General features: G+C 40.3%; 2 protein-coding genes across 3 annotated transcripts in view; one reads left to right on the top strand and one right to left on the bottom strand.

The window, feature by feature from the left end:
• LOC136884431 (uncharacterized) overlaps positions 1–19,276 on the bottom strand; it is a 179,681-nt gene extending 160,405 nt beyond the window's left edge. Inside the window, exon 1 of one of the 2 annotated variants that reach the window (XM_067156592.2) lies at positions 19,229–19,276. In XM_067156592.2, the coding sequence (XP_067012693.2) occupies positions 19,229–19,243 (15 nt within the window). In that variant the 5' untranslated portion in view covers positions 19,244–19,276. Of the gene's footprint in view, positions 1–17,857; positions 18,030–19,228 lie in introns of those variants that run through there. The other variant, XM_067156591.2, reaches the window with a different exon arrangement.
• A 1,242-nt stretch (positions 19,277–20,518) lies between these two features.
• LOC136884519 (interleukin enhancer-binding factor 2 homolog) overlaps positions 20,519–21,135 on the top strand; it is a 44,041-nt gene continuing 43,424 nt past the window's right edge. Inside the window, exon 1 of the mRNA XM_067156748.2 lies at positions 20,519–20,676. Within this exon, the coding sequence (XP_067012849.1) occupies positions 20,675–20,676 (2 nt within the window). The 5' untranslated portion in view covers positions 20,519–20,674. The remainder of the gene's footprint in view (positions 20,677–21,135) is intronic.

Here is a 21,135-nt window from a genome sequence, read left to right as displayed (position 1 = left end):
GTCCCTTAAAAAATTAATTGAACAAGTCCTGGGTGTCTTAAGATGTCTCCTATCATTCTGTCTCTTCTTCTGGTCGAATTTCGCCAAATCGATCTCCTCTCACCAAATCGATTTCATGTCTCTTCATTCGTGATTTGATCTGTTCATCTCACCTTCAGCATTATCCTTTAACACCACATGTTAAAAGCTTCTATTCTCTTTCTTTCTAAGTAAGCTATTATAATTGTTCGTGTTTCACTTCCGTACAATACCACGCTCCAGATATAAGTCTTCCAAAACATCTTTCTAATTCCCATATCAATATTCGAAGTGAGCAAATTTATTTTCTTAAGAAAGGCCTCCCTTTCTTGTGCTAATCTGCATTTTATGTCCTCCCAGTTATTTTACTACCCAAGTTACAATATTTATCCACTTCCTTTAAGATTTCCTGCATCACCTGACTTCCTTCGACCGCACTCTATTACTTTTGTTTTATATTTATTTATTTTCATTCTCCACTCCTTCTCCAATAATGTGTCCACACCATTCAGCAATTTCTCCAGATCATTTGCATATTCAGATAAAATAACAATATAATCGGCAAATCTCAGAGTTTTAATTTCCTTTCCTTGGAAAGTGACTCCTTTTCCAAATTCCTCTTTGATTTCCTTTACCACCCGTTCTATATAAAGATTGAAAAGGAGAAGGGATTTACTGGCACGCAGAAAATTTCCTTCGGGACTAAATTCTGGCACCTCGGCGTCTCAGAAAAATCATAAAAATGTAATTAGTGGGACTTAAAACCAATAAAACAAAACTGGAACAGGACTTGGTTCGCCTCTGTGGTGTAGTGGTTAGTGTGATTAGCTGCCACTCCCGGAGGCCCGGGTTCGATTCCCGGCTCTGCCACGAAATTTTAAAAGTGGTACGAAGGCTGGGAAGGGGTCCACTCAGCCTCGGGAGGTCAACTGAGTACAGGTGGGTTCGATTCCCACCTCAGCCATCCTAGAAGTGGTTTTCCGTGGTTTCCCACTTCTTTTCCAGGCAAATGCCGGGATGATACCTAACTTAAGGCCACGGCAACTTCCTTCCCTCTTCCTTGTCTGTCCCTTCCAATCTTCCCATCCCCCCCGCAAGCCCCCTGTTCAGCATAGCAGGTGAGGCCGCCTGGGCGAGGTACTGATCATCCTCTCCAGTTGTATCCCCCGACCCATAGTCTGAAGCTCCAGGACACTGCCCTTGAGGCGGTAGAGATGAGATCCCTCACTGAGTCTAAGGCGAAAACCAAACCTGGAGGGTAAACAGATACAGAAGAAGAAGAAGAAGAAGACTTCCAGGTTTACGCGAAATGCGATTCACAGGAACGTGAATTTTACTATTTTTAAATCCGCGGTGGCAGTGACAATGCAGGTCTGTTACCTAGTCTCCTTACACACGGGGTGTGTTGGCCGTGCGGTTAGGGCCGCGCAGCTGTGAGCTTGCATCCGGGAGATAGTGGGTTCGAACCCCACTGCCCGCAGCACTGAAGATGGTTTTCCGTGGTTTCCCATTTTCAAACCGTAATTTTATACCACGGGCGCTTCCTTCCCACTCCAAGGCCTATCTTATCGTCGCCATAAGAACTATCTGTGTCGGTGCGGCGTAAAGCCAGTTGTAAAAAACAATCTCCTTACACTAATGCCAGGCTCAGCTAGTGAACCTATAGTGACTAACTCTCTGGCAGTGTATGCCGTGGATGTATTCTACCCCTCACCCACCCGCAATAGTGTAACTTCGTAGTCCTAATGTGGAGAGTAGCTTATTGAGTTCGGTTTCAAAGTTAGGTATCAGGTGTATTTATTTGCAGATTTGGGAATAACCTGCATGGTTGACTTTAAACCCTTAAAAGGCAACACAAGCAAACGCAGCGATGCCCTCGGCGATTAAAATCTGGCCACAAACTTGCAACAAAAGTAATTTCAATTACACTTACGTCATACCGTAATTTAAAAGCATTACGTTACACAAGTGTCAGATAGTCGGCTTTCCATAAAAGGTAGTACGCTGGCTTACTACAAAGCTATCCTTCCTAGGCCCGCACTCAAGGAGAGTAATGGAGTGGAAGATCAAGGTCCCCTAGAACTCTTCAGACAGCGCGTTCAATTGGGGAATGTTCCTAACAAATCTGTCAGCGTATTACACTGCTGCTTTCGTGAATGGGGTTTTGACTACCAAGCAGTCAGGCCCATTATACAGCAAGATACACTAGGTCATCATCATCATCATCATCATCATCATCATCTGTTTACCCTCCAGGTTCGGTTTTTCCCTCGGACTTAGCGAGGGATCCCACCTCTACCACCTCAAGGGCAGTGTCCTGGAGCTTCAGACTCTTGGTCGGGGGATACAACTATGGAGAATGACCAGTACCTCGCCCAGGCGGCCTCACCTGCTATGCTGAACAGGGGCCTTGTGGAGGGATGGGAAGATTGGAAGGGATAGGCAAGGAAGAGGGAAGGAAGCGGCCGTGGCCTTAAGTTAGGTACCATCCCGGCATTCGCCTGGAGGAGAAGTGGGAAACCACGGAAAACCACTTCCCACTGAGGTGGGAATCGAACCCACCTCTACTCAGTTGACCTCCCGAGGCTGAGTGGACCCCGTCCCAGCCTTCGTACCACTTTTCAAATTTCGTGGCAGAGCCGGGAATCGAACCCGGGCCTCCGGGGGTGGCAGCTAATCACACTAACCACTACACCACAGAGGCGGCAAGATACAGTAGGTTCATTCCTAAATAGTCCCTGTATCAGCACATCGCTCGCGGGCTATAATAGTGGCACAACAAAAAAAAAAAAAAGTTCTGAGGTAAATGAGCTTAAAGTTTCTGACGGACCGCAGACAAGAATTAAATTATTCTACAATACTGGCAGCCAACGGCCGTAGCCGTGTTGAAACATCGGATCCCGTGAGATCTCCGAAGTTAAGCAACATTGGGCGTGGTCAAGATTTGGATGGGTTGCCACGAGCTGTTGGTGGGGGGTAAGGGAATGGAGGAGTGGAAAGGAACTGGCCACCCTATCGTACGTAAACTCCGGCTCAGGCACACCTCTCGCGGAGGTTCGAACCTGCCTTCGGGCAGTTGCAATACTGGCACAACTTACAATGTGTCACTATTGATGAATAGAATGCCCTACGCGACTGCCGAGCTCCAGCGACATGGTCCCACTGATTTGCATTTAGGGCAACCGCTCAGATGGTAGATTCCCTATCTGTTGTTTCCTAGTCGTTTCTTAAATAATTGCAAAGAATTTGGAAATTTATTGAACATCTCCCTTGGTAAATTAAACCAATTGCTAACTCCTCTTCCTATAAACGAATATTTGCCCCCGTTTGTCCTCTTGAATTCCAACCTTATCTTTATATTGTGATCTTTCCTACTTTTAAAAACACCACTCAAACTTATTCGGCAACTAATGTCATTCCACGCCATCTCTCCACTGACAGCTCGGAACATATCACTTAGTCGAGTGGCTCGTCTACTTTCTTCCAGTCTTCCCAGCTCAAACTATGCAATATTTTCGTAACGCTTCTGTTTTGTCGGGAATCACCCAGAGCAAATCGAGCTGCTTTTCTTTGGAGTTTTCCAGTTCTCGAATCAAGTAATCCCGACGAGGGCCCGATACACTCGAACCACACTCTAATTGTGGTCCTACCATAGAATTATGTGCCCTTTCCTTTACACCCTTATTACACCCCTAAATACCCTCATAACCATGTGCAGAGATCTGTACCCTTTATTTACAGTCCCTTTATGTGATTATCCCAATGAAGATCGTTCCTATTATTGACACCCAAGAACTTACATAAGGAACTTTCACCCCATCAACGCAGTAATTAAAACTGTGAGGACTGTGTCTATTAGTGAAACTCACAACCTGACTTTTAACCCCGTTTATCATCATACCATTATCTGCTGTCCATCTGACAATGCTATCGAGGTCTTTTTGCAGTTGTTCACGATCTTCTAACTTATTTTTTACTCTGTACAGTATAACATCGTCCACAAAAAGCCTTATCCCTGATTCCATTTCTTAACTCATATCATTGATATATATATATGTGTGAAAACATAAAGGTCCAATAATACTGCCTTGAAGAATTCCCCTCTTAATTATTACAAGGACAGATAAAGATTCGCCTACTCTAATTCTCTGAGATATATTTTCTAGAAATATAGCAACCCATTCAGTCATTCTTTTGTCTAGCCACCACAGTAATAAACGCAGTCATGTATTCGTTCGTGTCCTACAGTTCGGCTTTCCAACTAACCCTTGACATCGTTCGCTAATAGACGGAAGTAGTTCACGGTTTAAAGCATATACTGAGTCGTCGATATCAGTCACTGAATCTGCCTCCTGGAGTTTGTTTATTTCTTGTGTGCAATGCATTTTTTAGGATAAGTGATGACATATTATGGGAAATGACAATGAATTTTTACAACCTTCATCCCTTGAAGAAAAAAGGCAATTGTTATTTTTCGCAAAAAAAGATTTTCGTTATTAATTGTGTTACTCCAGTTTCATGGAGTAGTTTCCCAAACTTTTTGTCTATGAGCCCCCCTGAGCATATCGCATGCCACAGAGCATAATAACTGCATTCAGCAAACAAAAAACAGATTTTTGTAATGATACCATGTATGATTTTATTCGTATAATTGAGGACTAATATTTATTGTACTTTCTTTGGAAGTTTGATTTAACTTCATTTACATAATTATACTTAATACATGCACAGAAAAAGCCTCCGTGGTTCAGACGGCAGCGCGTCGGCCTCTCACCGCTGGATACCGTGGTTCAAATCCCGGTCACTCCATGTGAGATTTGTGCTGGACAAAGCGGAGGTGGGACAGGTTTTTCTCCGGGTACTCCGGTTTTCCCTGTCATCTTTCATTCCAGCAACACTCTTCATTCTCATTTCATAACATCTATCAGTCATTAACAAATCACTTTGGGAGTGGCGACCCCATCGTACTAATAGCCTATATCTGCTTCATTCATTACATCCCTGACCCGGTCAATGACTGGAAAGCAGGTTGTAGGTTTTCATTTTCACATGCACAGAAATTATAAAACAATGTGACACTTGGCTAATAATTACTACAGTCTGGATCTGGAAATTTACTTGAAAAAAATAACTTGTTATGGTTGTTGGATTAGTAGGCCAAATGATGCTGTTTTCCAAAGACTAAGCGTTTTTCAAGCGTAGTCACTCGAACCGAAATCCGCCTCTACATTAGCTCTATTTCTGTACTTCGTTTTCATTTGTGTGAGAGTAGAAAAAAGTACACTCAGGGTATCATGTCATGAAAGGCAGTAAACGCAGTATTTACTTTCTAGAAGTTGTAGGGCATCGGGAATGTCATGGACACAAAAGCTGATCAGAGACGTGGAGTTGTGATACCTTCATGGAACTTCCTGGAGCTAAACATGCCATTCCATCTGATTCTCCACCCACATCACACTTCAATTTATTTTTCACTTTGTCTCTGCCAAGATACTTCGCCTAGCTGATCTTCCTCAAGTTCATGTTCAGTTTCAAAGAAGGGATTTCTGAACCACGAGATTTTCTCAACCAGAGGCGGAGTATATGGTCTGAGTGTGGATACTAACAATTCCAAGTGTCTCACAATCACATCACTTACACTGACTTGTAGTATTTCTTCTTTCTCCGCTGCCAACTTGTAAAATCTATCGACCAAGTTAACAGTTACAATACCGTATGCTAACAGTGAAGACATAATTATTAAATTTAGTATAATTGTCTATGAATTGTGGCTGTACAATAAAATGTTGCTCTTTTAAGTGTCATATGGAGCTGAAACATGGACATTAAGAAAGAAAGAAAGAAAGAAAGAATTTGGAAAGTTTTGAAATATGGTTGTGGAGAAAGTAAAATGGACAGATAAAGTGAGAAATGGTGAAGTGCTAAGAAAAGTACAGTACTAGAGAAGAGACACCTGACGTAAACGATACGGAAGAGGAAAATATCCTGGTTGGGTCACATACTACGAAGAAATTGTCTTCAACAGAGGGTGATGGAGAGGAAAATAGACGGAAGAAAAGGAAGAGGAAGGTTTGGAATGTTAACAGATGTCAAACAAGGGAGAAGCTATTAACAACTGAAGCAAGATGCTCAGGATAGAGAATCATGGAGGCTGTCCAGTTGATACCTGTCCCAAGACTGATTCACAGAAGACGGACCTCTTGGATATTGTCAGCCGGTCCCGTGGTGTAGGGGTAACGTGCCTGCCTCTTACCCGGAGGCCCCGAGTTCGATTCCCAGCCAGGTCAGGGATTTTTACCTGGACCTGAGGGCTGGTTCGAGGTCCACTCAGCCTACGTGATTAGAACTGAGGAGCTATCTGACGGTGAGATGGCGGCCCCGGTCTAGAAAGCCAAGAATAACGGCCGAGAGGATTCGTCGTGTTGACCACGAGACACATCGTAATCTGCAAACCTCCGGGCTGAGCAGCGGTCGCTTGGTAGGCCAAGGCCCTTCAAGGGCTGTAGTGGCATGGGGTTTGGTTTGGTTCTTGGATTATCGTCGCGGCTCCCCAGGGTTGCGCGGACCACATTTTCGAAATTGCTGCCATCGAGAAAAATGCTACAGCTCATTCCACGGCAAGAAAACAGTATTGCTCTTATGGACCTACAAGGAGTGGACACACCCCTCTGAATCTGTACTTTATTTTGTAATGTATTATGAAAGACAGATAAAAGGGATGAGGCAATTTTGTCCGTGAGTTATTAAAATAAATACATATCATTTTCTTTTTCATAAATGAATTCGTATGCCTTTGCTGGCGAGATGTAGTGTTTACAGTGCACTATGTTTTCTGGTATGGGCTAGAATAAATTTATTACTTTCATTGATCTGTCTCAGTCTCATCCTTGGCTTTGACAATATGAAAGTGACTGAGGTATGAGTGATGCTAGTAATACCATTTTCCTTATGCAGCCAGTCGCTGTTATGAATGGTGTGAAAATATCGGTTGATGCATGCATTTCAGTGCGCTTGGCAGACTGATATGTAATAGCAACTTCTGGCTCGGTGACGAAAGCAACGGGAAACTACCTCACTCCTCATTTCCCTAGTACGCCTCTTCAGTGACGCCTAGGCTATTATGACAGCCTTTGGCGGACTGTGGAGGATCAAATCAGCCTTCGACCTGAATACCCAACATACACAACACTAATACATTCGTAAGGAGGAAGCAAAGTGGCAGAAACAGCCATCGCTTCATTGCCTTCCTTTATTTACTTTCTTCTGTGTTACTCTGGTGTAGTCCCTCATTCTGTGAACAGCCGGCAGCTCACTTCTGCAGTGAAGTCATCTATTTATTTATTTGTTGCGTTCGTGTTTTTAGGCTTTAAACCAGTGCGTACTTTTCTTGTGTTGATTGAGAGTTTGTTGTATATTGCATAGTATTTATGAGTTTTCTATTATTTTCGTACTGTACAGAAGTTTGCCACTGAAGATACTGTGCAGCGATACGTCATGGCATAACTGTCCGACTCCATGGCTAAATGGTTCGCGTGCTGGCCTTTGGTCACAGGGGTCCCGGGTTCAATTCTGGGCAGGATCGGGAATTTTAACCATCATTGGTTAATTTCCCTGACACGGAGGCTGGGTGTATGTGTTGTCTTCATCATCATCATCATCATCATCTCATCCTCATCACGACGTGCAGGTCGCCTCCGGGTGTCAAATCAAAAGACCTGCACCTGGCGAGCCGAACCCGTCCTAGGATCTCCCGGCGGCACTAAAAGCCATTTCATTTCACGGCCGCATTTAGTTTTTACTATTGTTTTAGTAAGTGATACAACAGCACAGTAGTAGCCTGCGTTGCCTGGGGAAATTTATTAAATGCATCCCTTACTCCTCGGCCCCATAAAAAAATATTTTTTTCCTATTTTCTTCCCCAGTTTGTCTTACACTTCAATGCTAAGGTCTTTTATGTGTCTTATTTTACCTCTGATTTTCTACACACTAAAAATATCCCCTGTAAACCCCCGTCCCCTTTAGTTGATAAAAATCAATTGCAGCTTAGTTTCTTCCGCTTTTTATCTTGAACTTAAGTACTGAATTTCACAAATTTATGTGCCGCCGTTTACCCGTAATGCTGCTGAGCAGAGCCGTTCGATATGGCAACCCTGTTATCATAAGAACAAAGCTGTTTTCTTAACATGGAATGAACTATAGGTTCTTTATATTTTGAAAGTGTTTACAGTTATTTACATCTAATGTAAATTTATTATAGACGTTTAGCGATGGTTTGTTTGGCGGGTAATGTTACATGACAGTGCGCGTGTGTGTTATCGATGCATTTTTGATAAGATTATTTGTGTTTGAACTATGTTTACATACCTAACCCACGGTTGCCATGCCCATGGGCAGCTTACTTAAGTTGATTGATTGATTGATGATTGATGCTTAAAGGGGCCTAACATCTAGGTCATCGGCCCCTAATGATACGAAATTAGACGAAATGAAACGACAAATTAAAAACCCAAAATCCTCCCGACTCACAGTGCCTTACATGCACTGAAGCTGGCGTAGAACAGTTATTGACCAAGGGACTGCCTCTATAGCACAATACTGAAACGATGATGCTTATATTCGAAAGGAGTCCAAAACCAAAGTCATCGGCCTCTCGTAATGGTACTTATCGCTAGAAAAATAGAACCATGGTATTTGTCATGTTGCGGTACTAATCAAGAGTAGCGTAGACTCACGGGTATTCCACACATTATGGTACTACTCACAGGTAATGAAATTCGCACATGTATTACGGAACTAATGTGTTTCGCACATTGCGTCGCCCTTGACAGGCAACGCAAACCTATGGTGTTCATCACCTAAGTGTACTAACCACAGGGACTCGTACTATCCCGTGGTGTTCCTCATATAGTGGGTACTAATCACAGGCAAACCAGCACCATGGGTTCCTTCACCCCATGGTGTCGCTCATAGAGTGCTACTAATCACAGGTACTGTAAAAGTCGTCGAGCCCTCGTTTGCTACTAATCACAAACCTATTTGGTACCCAACATAGTGGTACTACGTACAAGTAAAAGCGACCCATGGTGTTCTCCGTGTGGTGGTACTAATCACAAGTAGTATCATGGTTCTAATTTGATCATCTCTTGGTCGCCCCTTTTAGTCGTCTCTTACGACAGGCAGAGGATACCATGGGCGAATTCTTCGCCTGCGTCCCCCACCCACAGGGGGTAGACAAAGAGAAAAAAGAAGAAAGAAGTAGGGATACGTCACTTCGAAAAATGAAGTAACGGACAAAGAAAGACAAGGACCACAAAGGGCGTGAAAATGAAAGACTCCCTAGGCCTCGAATGCTCTAATACCGTCGGGGTCGGAAAAGAACAACAGTTGACCAAGGGAGGTCGGACAGGACAAATGAAAATGAGGAACCTGGCACAAGTAAGTGAAAGCAATGCCAAATCTCAGCTAAGGGCCCTGTGGTCGCCAACCCACGCTCCCAAGTTGAGAGCTCCTTGGGTCCCTTTTAGTCACCTCTTACGACAGGCAGGGGATACCGTGGGTGTATTCTTCATCTGCGACCCCGACCCACAGGGGCTGCTTACTAAAGTTCGTACTATAAGTTTTCATTTACGATATGTTTTGGCGAGTCTAGCATGTTTATCGTCAATGTATTTTTGAAATCCCTTATTGTCTGCATCATAAGAGCTCAGCTCTTTTTAACTGACTGATTCCACAATTCATTCGGTTTCTTCGTACAGTTCACCGTTAATAGTATTTTATAATGATTGTTATTGCCATTACTTTGTGCCTGCTGTATTTTATTATATCTTCCACTACACCCATACTACCTCCACAAAGTATTTACCCTACTATTTACAGAACTCTTTTTAAAACCTACGGGCCCTTTGTTTTCTCCGCTAACCACCATGCAATTATCTCCCACTCCCACGGTCTCGTTCTATACAAGCCTGCTTTATCTTACGGACCATAGCAGTGATACAGCAACAGAATGGAACTTGCATTCACGGTCACTGCGAGGTGACTGCTACTGAATAAGGGATTGTACAAATCAGGAATGCCAACAGATAGGTAGTGATTGTTTTAAGAGGCAGAATATGTAATTATCAACTTTTCTACTAATCATAAGAAAAACATGCGTTGCCCTTTGAAGAATCTACTAAAGAATGAAAAGGGCAAGAAAAGGCGTGAAGTTGAGTGACGCCTTATGCCACGTTCCCAAGTTGAGATACCCAATGGTTAATCATCTTTATTTATTCGATACCACATGAAAAACTAAAATGTAATTTTTAAATACCTATGTTATTGGTGCTACAGAAAAGTACTACATAGCAAGTTATAGAGAATACGATTTCCGATCGTTTATGTTTTAACCCAACAAGGACCAAGGGGGCCCTCCAAGGCCCACAGTCAGAATAAATTGCTTATTGTAAGGAGGTATACCCTTTGCAATGGTTGTAAAGAAATTATATTGTTATTTGAGTCATCAGTTAACTACCATAATAAATTTAAATGATTATGACGCTTTTTTATTACATTAAAATGGTAATCAAAACCGCAATTAGCATGCAAGGCTCCCTCCTTGGTCCAAGTGAAGACCAACTTGAATGTTAGTGCATATTTCCAGCGTTAGTGCATATATAGATATATTTTTCCTCTTGTGTGTTATCGATTATCTGAGATTTATGAACGAAATAAAAATGAAAAATCTAATGAACTCTAGATATGTTGCACGTCCCTTGGCAACACGAGAAGCCTTCCCTGATCAAGGGAAGCGCTTTCACTGTTGCAGGCGGATAATGGCCCTTTCCACAACAGCTATTCCCTTCTTTCTGACATTCAGTCCATAAGCAAATACATAAGGGAAATCAAGCAGTCTTTGCCAGAAGAATGTTCTAAGCAGTCAGTGCCAGGGTACAAGTATTGCCCGGTTACGTCTGTCGACGTAGAACGATCATTATTTTTCAGCGTATAAATTAATTCTGTACGATAACAGAAAGTCATTGGCCCCGGAAAACATTGAAAAACTGTTAATAACCTACTGTTATGAATCATTTTGCAAAGAATGAAACACTTATTAATTAATCACCGAGTTAAAATTAAATAATGCGTTTCGTAAGTGTATTTTATTTTATTTTAGTGCATATTTTCGTGCATAATTTCAACATTTTAGTGCATATGTGCATGCATATATTTGGAGTTTTTAGTGCATATGAATCCGGACACTTAAATAACTTCTATTTTATTATTTTAATAGACAGGATACTGTATATGTCTATAAGTGATGAAAACACAGATAGCACATTCTAAAACGCGAGATTATCAGCTGCAGCAGTGTTATGTATCCCAAAGGGGAACACGCTGATCCGTTCATCAGAGGTACCCAGAAAATAATCAACAATGACGGAGAAAGACAAAATTTACAAATCAAATCAAATCAAATCAAATCAAATCAAATCAAATCAAATCAAATCAAATCAAATCAAATCAAATCAAATCAAATCAAATCAAATCAAATCAAATCAAATCAAATCACGGAGAATCAGAGCAACTGAACAACAACATAAGAGGAAAAATACCCAACATTTCAGAAGGAGGATTACGATTTAAACTTAGTTTAGAGATGCTGTACAACATCTGTCTAGAAGTTAATGGTGACCACTTTTCAGGATCTTCTTTGAAAAGGTAAGTAGTGTGTAGGCGTAATTATTGTATTCTCAACTGTCGGCCGCGCGCTGTCCCGAAACACAATGCACACTCGTCTCCAGCTTCTAATTTTGCCGAAAATAAATAAATGAATACATAAATAAATAACATTAAATGAAGCGCCTGTTGCCGGTCCCGTGGTGTAGGGGTAGCGTACTTGCCTCTTGCCCGGAGGCGCCGGGTTCGATTCCCGCCCAGGTTAGGGATTTTTACCTGGGCCTGAGGGCTGGTCCGAGATCCACTCAGCCTACGTGATTGGAAATGAGGAGCTATCTGACGGTGAGATAGTGACCCCGGTCTAGAAAGCTAAGAATAACGGCAGAGGGGACTCGTCGTGCTGACCACACGACACCTCGTAATCTGCAGGCCTTCGGGATGAGAAGCGGTCGCTTGGTAGGCCAAGGCCCTTAAAGGGCTGTAGTACCATGTTTGTTTGGAAGCGTCTGTTAAATACTTGATCATCAGTATTTAATATTAAGCTATATATTGGTATTTTTTTCTGTCAAACGAAAGTTGTAAATATCTGGTTCGTACTTAGTGTTGTATTTTTTTCCAACTCATTTCCACATTTCATCTATTTTACGTTATTTAGAAGCTTTTAAGTCTGTTTAACACTAAATATAACACTCAGAACACTACAAATACATGTAAAAAGGGTTAAAACTGATCATTTTTATATCACGCAATTGTGAGCTTCCATTCGAGAGATAGCTCTGAAGATGCTTTCCCATTTTCACACCAGGCAAATGGCCTGTACCTGAATTAAGGCCACGGCCGCTTCCTTCCTACTCTTAGCCCTTTCCTATCCCATGGTCACCAGTAAGACCTATCTGTGTCGGTGCGTCGTAAAACATATTATGTGTTATCATCTATGTATATAAAATAACATGTCCTGACTGACTAACTGATTCATCATCGCCGAGCCAAAACTACTAGGCAGAAAGAAATGAAATTTTGTGGACACATTTATATTACTGTGTAGGTGCTCACTAAGGGAGGATTTTTGGATATTCCGGCGTTAAGGGGGTAAAGGGGGGGGGTGAATTTATTAAAAGAGGATATCTGTATCTCAGAAACTGAAACGTTTACAGACGTATAAATTGGTACAGTATTTGGAATCTCCTTTCAAAATAAAGAAACACGTATTTTTTTGTTTTCGGAAAATCTCATTAAGGGGGGTGAAAATTGGGAAAAATTGGTTGAACACCTTTTATGAGGAGACTTATATCTCAAAAACTGAAGATGTTACAGACATGAAAATTGGTATTTGGAATCTCCTTTGAAAATAAAGAAACACGTATTTTTGTGTTTTTGGATAATCCGATGAATAGGGGGGTGAACAGGAGTGACAAAAGGGGTGAATTTTTAAAAAGATTATATTTGCAAATTACCTCAGACAGGGAACATATTACAGATTTGAAAACTGGAATTTGGAATTTGGAATTTCCTGTGAAAGTAAAGAAATATAAAGATTTTTTTTTGGAAAATCCACTTAAGGGGAACAGAAAAAGGGGATGAATTTTTAAAATGAGCGTATCTATAGTATATCTCAAAAACTTAACATGTTGCAGAGATGAAAATTGATATTTGGAATCTCCTTTAAAAATAAGGAAACGCGTATTCTTTGGTTTTCGGAAAAAAACCTTAACGGTGGGGGTGAAAAAATAGAAAAATAAGTTGAACTATTTGTATGAATATATATATAAACAATCTAAAGATGTTACAAATGTGAAAACTGGTATTTGAAATCTCTCTTCAAAAAAAAAAAAAAAAAAAAACACGCATTTTGGGGGGGAATCAAATTGGTAGCGGAGGATGAAAACGGAGACGAATTCCTTTTACTAGGATACATATATCTCAAAAACTGAAGATGTTACAGTCGTGATATTCGTATTTGGAAGCTCTTTTAAAGAAACGGGTACTGTTCACTTTTGGAAAATTCACTAAATTGGGGTGTGTGAAAGGAAGGGGGGAAAATGAATTCTTTTCTTGAGAAACTTACATCTCAGAACTGAAGGTTACAGACGTGGAAATTGGTATTTTGAATCTCCTTGAAAAATAAAGAAACACGCATTTTTTTGGGTGGGTAGAAACCAACTTAACGAACGGGGGTGGAGTGAAAAAAGAGTTGAATACTTTTCATGAGGATACTTGTATCTCAAAAACTGAAGATGTTACAGACATGAAAGTTTGTATTTGGAATTTTCTTTCATTGTAAAGAAACAAGCAATCTTTCGTCTTTGGAAAATCCACTTGAGAGGGGGGTGAATTAATTGAAGAATTAGTTGAATTCATTGTATGAGGATACTTATATCTCAAAAACTAAAGATATTACAGACGTGAAAATTCAATCAATCAATCAATCAATCAATCAATCAATCAATCAATCAATCAATCAATCAATCAATCACTACTGATCTGCATTTAGGGCAGTCGCCCAGGTGGCAGATTCCCTATCTGTTGTTTTCCTAGCCTTTTCTTAAATGATCGCAAAGAAATTGGAATATTATTGAACATTTCCCTTGGTAAGTTATTCCAATCCCTAACTCCCCTTCCTATAAACGAATATTTGCCCCAATTTGTCCTTGGAATCTCCTTTAAAAATGTCAGAGGCATGGACATTTGTATTTGGAATCTTCTTTCAAAGTAAAGAAACACGCCTTTTTTTGTCTTCGGAAAATCCACTTAAAGGGGTGGGGTGAATGAATTGAAAAATTAGTTGAATTCTTTGTATGAGGATACTTATTTCTCAAAATGTAAAGATGTTAAAAACGTGAGAATTTGTATTTGGAATCTCCTTTAAAAATAAAGAAACACGCACTTTTGGGAAGGGGAATCAACTTAACGGGTAGGAAGGGAGAGTGAATAAGGAGTTGAATTACGTTTATGAGGATAATTATATCTTCATAAATGAAGATGTTACAGACGTGAATATTGGTATTTGGAATCTCCTTTAAAAATAAAATTACACGCATTTGTATTTTTCGGAAAATCGACGTAAGGGGTACTTACTTGAAGATAAGTAAGTAAGGAGTTGAAATATGTTTATGAGGATACTTTATTTTAAACACTGAAGCTGTTACAGACGTGAAAGTTGGTATTTTGAATTTAATACATATATATAGAACTAGCAATTTACTTTCAAAATAAAGAAACATGTATTTTTTTTTTGTTTTTGGAAAGTCAACTTAGGGCAGGAGAGGGGTGGAAAGAAGTGAAGAAGAACAAGTGAATTATTTTTATGAGTATACATTTATTTAAGAAACTGAAGGTGTTTGAATTATTTTTATGGGGATACTTATGTATATCTCAAAAACTGAAGATGTTACAGATGTGGAAATTGGTATTTGGAATCTCCTTTAAAAATACAGAAACATGTATTTATTTTTTCGACTTGAGAGAAGACTGTTTCTCACACGTACAGTTCTATGTTGCTTGGTCGTCTTAACCCCAAAAGGTAATACCTCAAACATGGTTTAAAAAGACTTTCTGCGGTAAATGAAATTCAATTTTTGGGCGAGTTTTTATACTTAGTACTTAGTACAATGCCGAGGAATGATTACTTTGATCAAATTACGAAATCCACGCGAGCGAAGCCGCGGGTAATTGCTAGTTCTATATATATGTATTAAAATCCAGCTGTCATTTTAAAAACAAGAGATATAGTTTATCGAAATATGTTTGAAAGGTCCCCCTGTGGGTGGGGGCGGTAGAATAGCACCCACGGTAACCCCTGCCTGTCGTAAGACGCGACTAAACATAGACAAACTTAAATCGGATTAGAACAAAGCATAGCACATGAAGGGACTCGCTATTTCAGTAGGGAAAGCTAGCTAAACTGGAGTGCGATTGTGAAGTCGCTCACCCGGGCTATCAAGCAAATCACACGTGAATGCAATCTGTGGGCCTGAACTAATGACTTCATAGTTATCATGGCCTTGCCTTAGGCAATCAAATGGATCTGTGAACTAGATTTCCGGCTCTGAACATGTTTCACATGGTTGTGCTATCCGTATTTTTAATATTACTTAATTTGATTGGATTTTCTATTATGTATACCTTTTGTCATGTAAATGTAAGTAATAATAATAACCAACAAGGCAACCCCCAACCCTCACGCCTTAGCTCTAATAAGAAGAGAAAACAAGGGATTCTGTCCTTTGAAGGTACCTATCCAAACCAAACCACACCGCATGGCACTACAGCCCTTGAAGGGCCTTGGTCTACCAAGCGACCGCTGCTCAGCCCGAAGGCCTGCAGATTACGAGGTGTCGCCTGGTCAGCACGACGAATCCTCTCGGCCGTTATTCTTGGCTTTCTAGACCGGGGCCGCCAGATAGCTCCGCAAATCTAATCACGTAGGCTGAGTGGACCTCGAACCAGCCCTCAGGTCTAGGTAAAAAGCCCTGACCTGGCCGAGAATCGAACCCGGAGCCTCCGGGTAAGAGGCAGGCACGCTACCCCTACACCACGGGGCCGGCGAAGGTACCTATCGTCAAATGAAAAAGAAGGGCCATGTAGGGCGCGATAATGAAAGACTCCCTAGTGTCACAAACCTAACACCGTTAGGAGGGCAAGAAAGCAAGTGTTGAACAAGAGAGGTCGAATAAGAAAGTTGAAAGGTAGGAGCTTGATACAAGTAAATAGAAACAATCCTAGTCTCAGTTACCCATTTTAGTCACCTCTTACGACGGGCAGGGGATACCATGGCTGTATTCTACCGAACCAATTCACAAGGGAAGACCAAGAAAGATCGGACAGGAAAGATGGAAGTGAAAACAAGCAGTTCATGTCTTTCATGACCTTTCCCTTATTTTCATTCTTCGAGGAGTTTGAAATCCTCTCCCTTATAGTGATGATGATGACTTGTTTAAACGACTAAATGGTGGGATAACCAGTTCTTAAACTCTTTCTCGTCCCCACTAATTTGTGTTACGATGGTCTGAATGGCGGGCTGAGTGACTCAGGCGCGAAAGTGCTGGCTTTCTGAGTGCAAGCTGGCAGGTTCGATTCTGACTCAGTCCTTTGGTATTTGAATGTGCTCAAATACTCCAACCTCCCGTTGGTAAATCAGCACGTGAAAGAACTCCTACGGGACAAAATTATTTACAAAAACCGTAAAAGTAATTAGTGGGATTTTAAACCAATAATAATATTATTATTATTTAAGTTCAGATGTAGAGAGTCTGCCTCTTACCCGGAGATCCCGGATTTGATTTGCGGCCAAGTCTGGGACTTTTTTTTTTTTTTTTTACCTGGACCTGAGGATTGATTCGAGTTCCACTGAGCCCAGACAAATTGAGGAACTATCTGACAATGATTTAGCGAAACCGATCTAGAAAGCCAAGAATGACAGCAAAGAGGATTCGTCGTACTGACAACATCACCTCGTAATCTGCAGACCTTCGGGCTGAGCAGCGTTTGCTTGGTAGGCCAATGCCCATCAAGGCTGTAACATCATGGGATTTGGTTGGGTCTTTTGAGAATCTCACTGCATTGCCTCTGAAAATAAGTTTGGTCCTATAATCCTGATACAAGGTTCCTTAAGACATTAACCTGCTGGGCTGAGTGGCTCAGACGATTAACGCTCAGGCTTTCTGTGCCCAAGTTGGTAGGCTCGATCCTGGCACACTTCGGTGATTTTGAAGGTGCTGAAATACGTCAAGCCTGTACCGGTAGATTTAAAGACACGAAAAAAAGAACTCCTTCGAGACAAAATTCCGGCACCTCGGCGTCTCCGAAAATCGTAAAAATGAGTTAGTGGGACGTAAAATCAATGAAGACATTATCATCTAAACAAAGATAACCACACGGTGGAGGTAGTGACTGCTGATTTAAGAAAAGTCCTTACCACCGTCATCAAAATACGAACAGCTCTGGAATTTAATTATGATAGGACAAACGTACATTTGACAAGATGCACTTTCGAAGAGGGAAGATGCGTCATTTCGGTATCCGATCTTTACACGACAGTAGCAAGTACAATTGGTCGCCGTTATAATATGAAAATCTCTTGACATTCATGTCCAAAGAGACAGGTAGTTCACTCCTTTCATCAAAACAGAAAATATCTACAAATAACATTTCAAAATAAATGCAGTAAAGACAGCAAACCAACCTGGTTGATGTTATTCTTTAAGGATATTTTCCTTTCTTCAGAGCTTAAAGGAATCCACCAATTCACCCTATGCCAATTCATGACTGCTTCTAACATGAACAAACACTACTACACCTCATGAAGATCCCCGCACACTTGCAGTGGAGGGCTGACCGGGCCAGACGATCAGGCCTTGGCGGAATTCGGTTCACTACTGCACAGCGGCTATCGCCTTGGGAGCAGAGTGAAGCCGGCCCAACCAATACATGTGACTCAGATTTAACCTCAATGCACAAAACAACATCTCTAGCACTATGTTACCCAACCGTATCCACACAAAAATCATATTTACGGCAGTGGTATCTCATATTATTTAATAAAACGCGCGTATACAGTGTCTAAGGATGGCGGTCAATTCAAATATAGCCATTTGGTGCAAATTGTACCTGTCTGGCACGCTGGCACTTTTGTTTGACCCAGAAAGTCATTCGGAGATGAAAAAGTGATTATTATTAATACTTAACCTTGTGCCCTTAACCTTCACTTTGACAAACAGCTGCTCATGTTATTGAATCGTTCTTTCTAATCTCTAGAGAAGGGGGAATAAAAATGACAACTGAAAATATAATAAATAATAAAAACGTAAATATATCATCATATTGAACGGATATTATGGCTAGGTGAACTACACCTTTCAAAGAACTTGCATCAGAAGATGGATATGCAAATACTATCAACAGACTTTAGCAACATAAAAGTAATTTAATTAAACATTTAGCTGAAAATAACAATTTTCGTCTATATATTTCACTCGAAAAATAAATACAGTACCTAGCAGATTTTCAAATAAAAATATTTTTAAAAAATGACATCGCTGTCACTGGAACGTAAACCGCAACAATGTTTTTCGCGCGAGTGGACTGTCATTTGTCCGTATATGTTTAAAGACGGTAAAAAGTGCAACATAATATTTTGGTGTACTTTGTTTTGTTACGTGGATGCTTTATACAGAATACAATTTATTAAATAAAATCACTGCCCATGCTGTGAGCATCTCACTCCTATGTATTAACAAAACAGATGTTTTATACGAATACAAGTGGAATTACAATAATGATGCACTCTCAGCTGTCTTGTTTTTATAGTTATACCAACAGCGCACCGTCAATGTGTAATAGTTATTTTAAGGTGTTTTTAACGTGGAAAACAACAAATAAAACGTTAGAACATATAAAGCGCGAACATGATTTTTTCAGTAAAGGAAAGGACGACAATATTTCCGCGCTCAGTCAAAATATATCTAAATCCCAACACATCTACTTTTATTCATCTTCCTATAAAAGAACGAAAATAATAAAATTATTGTTATTCTTATGCAAGGCATTCTCTCACCTGGGAAGTCTTCATGTTTCGCCTGCGAAGATTACAGCACTACAGGCATCAAGGGCAAGTTTGTTACTACTGGCGGCATCTTACTGCATCATCGCAACTGCTTGCAGGGCAAAAAGAAGACATCTTCGTACTAACGCTGTCATCTAACGAGTGAACAACAAATCATAGATGTAAATCCTTTAATACTCGCAGTAGTAAAAAATTTACATTTCATGTGAGGTAAGACCAAAAAGGAAAGCAAAAAGATCATCTTGAAAGGTAACAGACTATAAGTCTTGTGGAGCGATAATGGAGCCGGTTTAAGAACTAGTCACTGACCTATGACGTAATCGCGAATGAAGGAAGGCATGCTTCCCCAGACCATTCCAAAGAAAAACAAATAGGTGAAAGGAACAAAAGGCGTTCCGTCAAGATTGGACAGCTCAGGTACCGTTACAATAAAAGGTTAATGCTTCAGTAACGTTGGTTATCGTTTTATTGGCAAAATTCCGAGCCATCATTTCGTTTCGCTATAGTAACAGGCTGCAAACCAGACGTCTCGCTCGATTAAATTTCGAAAGACTGGACATATATGATCAAAGTCGTATTTTCGCGATAATGCGTGGCGTAATAAACAATTTAGTTGAGTCACGTATTATAAGACTAGCACAAGAAAACTGTACCAGTGAACACTGAAATTAACGTGAAATAAGATTCGTGAAGGAAATGGAATTAGTGCAAGTTTAATTGATTAAGTATTTGTGAAGATAGACAAAACCAACGCTAAAAAGAAGAGATGCCAAAATTGAGAAAATTACTGAAAAAAAAATACAAAGCATCTGCTTTATACTCAAAGCGTTCTTTCTTATCTTAAATAATTCAGTTATTATTATTATTACATGAGCCAAAATGTTGACTGAAGTATTTTTGTTTCATAAATGAACATTCGAAAATTTTTCTTTTTCATTTTGATATCGTGAATGCATTCCAATTTTACTCAGAATGATTCCGAAATGCAATTTCCCCAAGCATGGTGTTATTTGTCCACGTAAAGCAAATGAAATCTATAACATTACTTTATGTTAACAGCGTTTGACAAATTAACGTTTGTCCATCCACTTGTGAGTTTAAACAATACCCCTATAATCAGTTATATTCTGATTTCATTGAATTTAAACCAACCCGCAAAGTTTTCACTAGATTGTTTGTCATTTGTCACCAGCAGTGCGGCAACACTTATAGATTATTGGACAGAAGGTACGAAAGGAACAATCAGCAAGGCTGTGGAAGTTTGGAGCTGTGTCGGAAGTTAACTTTGCACGCCATCTATCGTATCCTTCGCCGCCATTAGCTTGTGCTGTGGATATTTTTGTGAAATAACGCCGGTGTGTTCTTGGAGCATTTCTGTATATAGTGAAAATAAAACCATTTTAAGGATTACGCTGAGTATAACGAACCGTATTCGAAATGTAAGGCTAATTTATATTGTAGATATTAGAAAACAATTCTTGGGAGGGCCATTGATTAAGACGTGTAAGACTCCTCAAGCCAGCATTTTCATTTGATGCAGGAAAAGCTTGTCCTGAAATATTCTTAATGAAAAATAAATCATGTAGTATTGCAGTGGGTTATTACAACTATTTATAGCGTTTAAAGTGCACAGTTATTAGTTTAAGTAGCAAGTCTATACTTGTCTTCACTCTCATAAATGTAACATTTTCTAAGCTCTTCATATTAAAGTCCTCCCCACAATTTTCGCCTCTAATCCCGTTTATTGGTGGTCTGTTCTCTTGGTTTGAAGGCTCCGAGATCAGTATGGCTTTAATTCTGACATTGGTGTGTGTGATTATTATTAGGCTATTATTATTGTCATTACTTCTTGCAAAAATTACTCATATTGTTTGAATTGCATGATAATTGTGTTAGGG

Source organism: Anabrus simplex, chromosome 12, assembly GCF_040414725.1.
Source record: "Anabrus simplex isolate iqAnaSimp1 chromosome 12, ASM4041472v1, whole genome shotgun sequence".
NCBI classification, from domain to species: domain Eukaryota; kingdom Metazoa; phylum Arthropoda; class Insecta; order Orthoptera; family Tettigoniidae; genus Anabrus; species Anabrus simplex.
The sequence above is the reverse complement of the archived record's forward strand: the minus strand, read 5'-3'. Positions and strand labels throughout refer to the sequence as shown.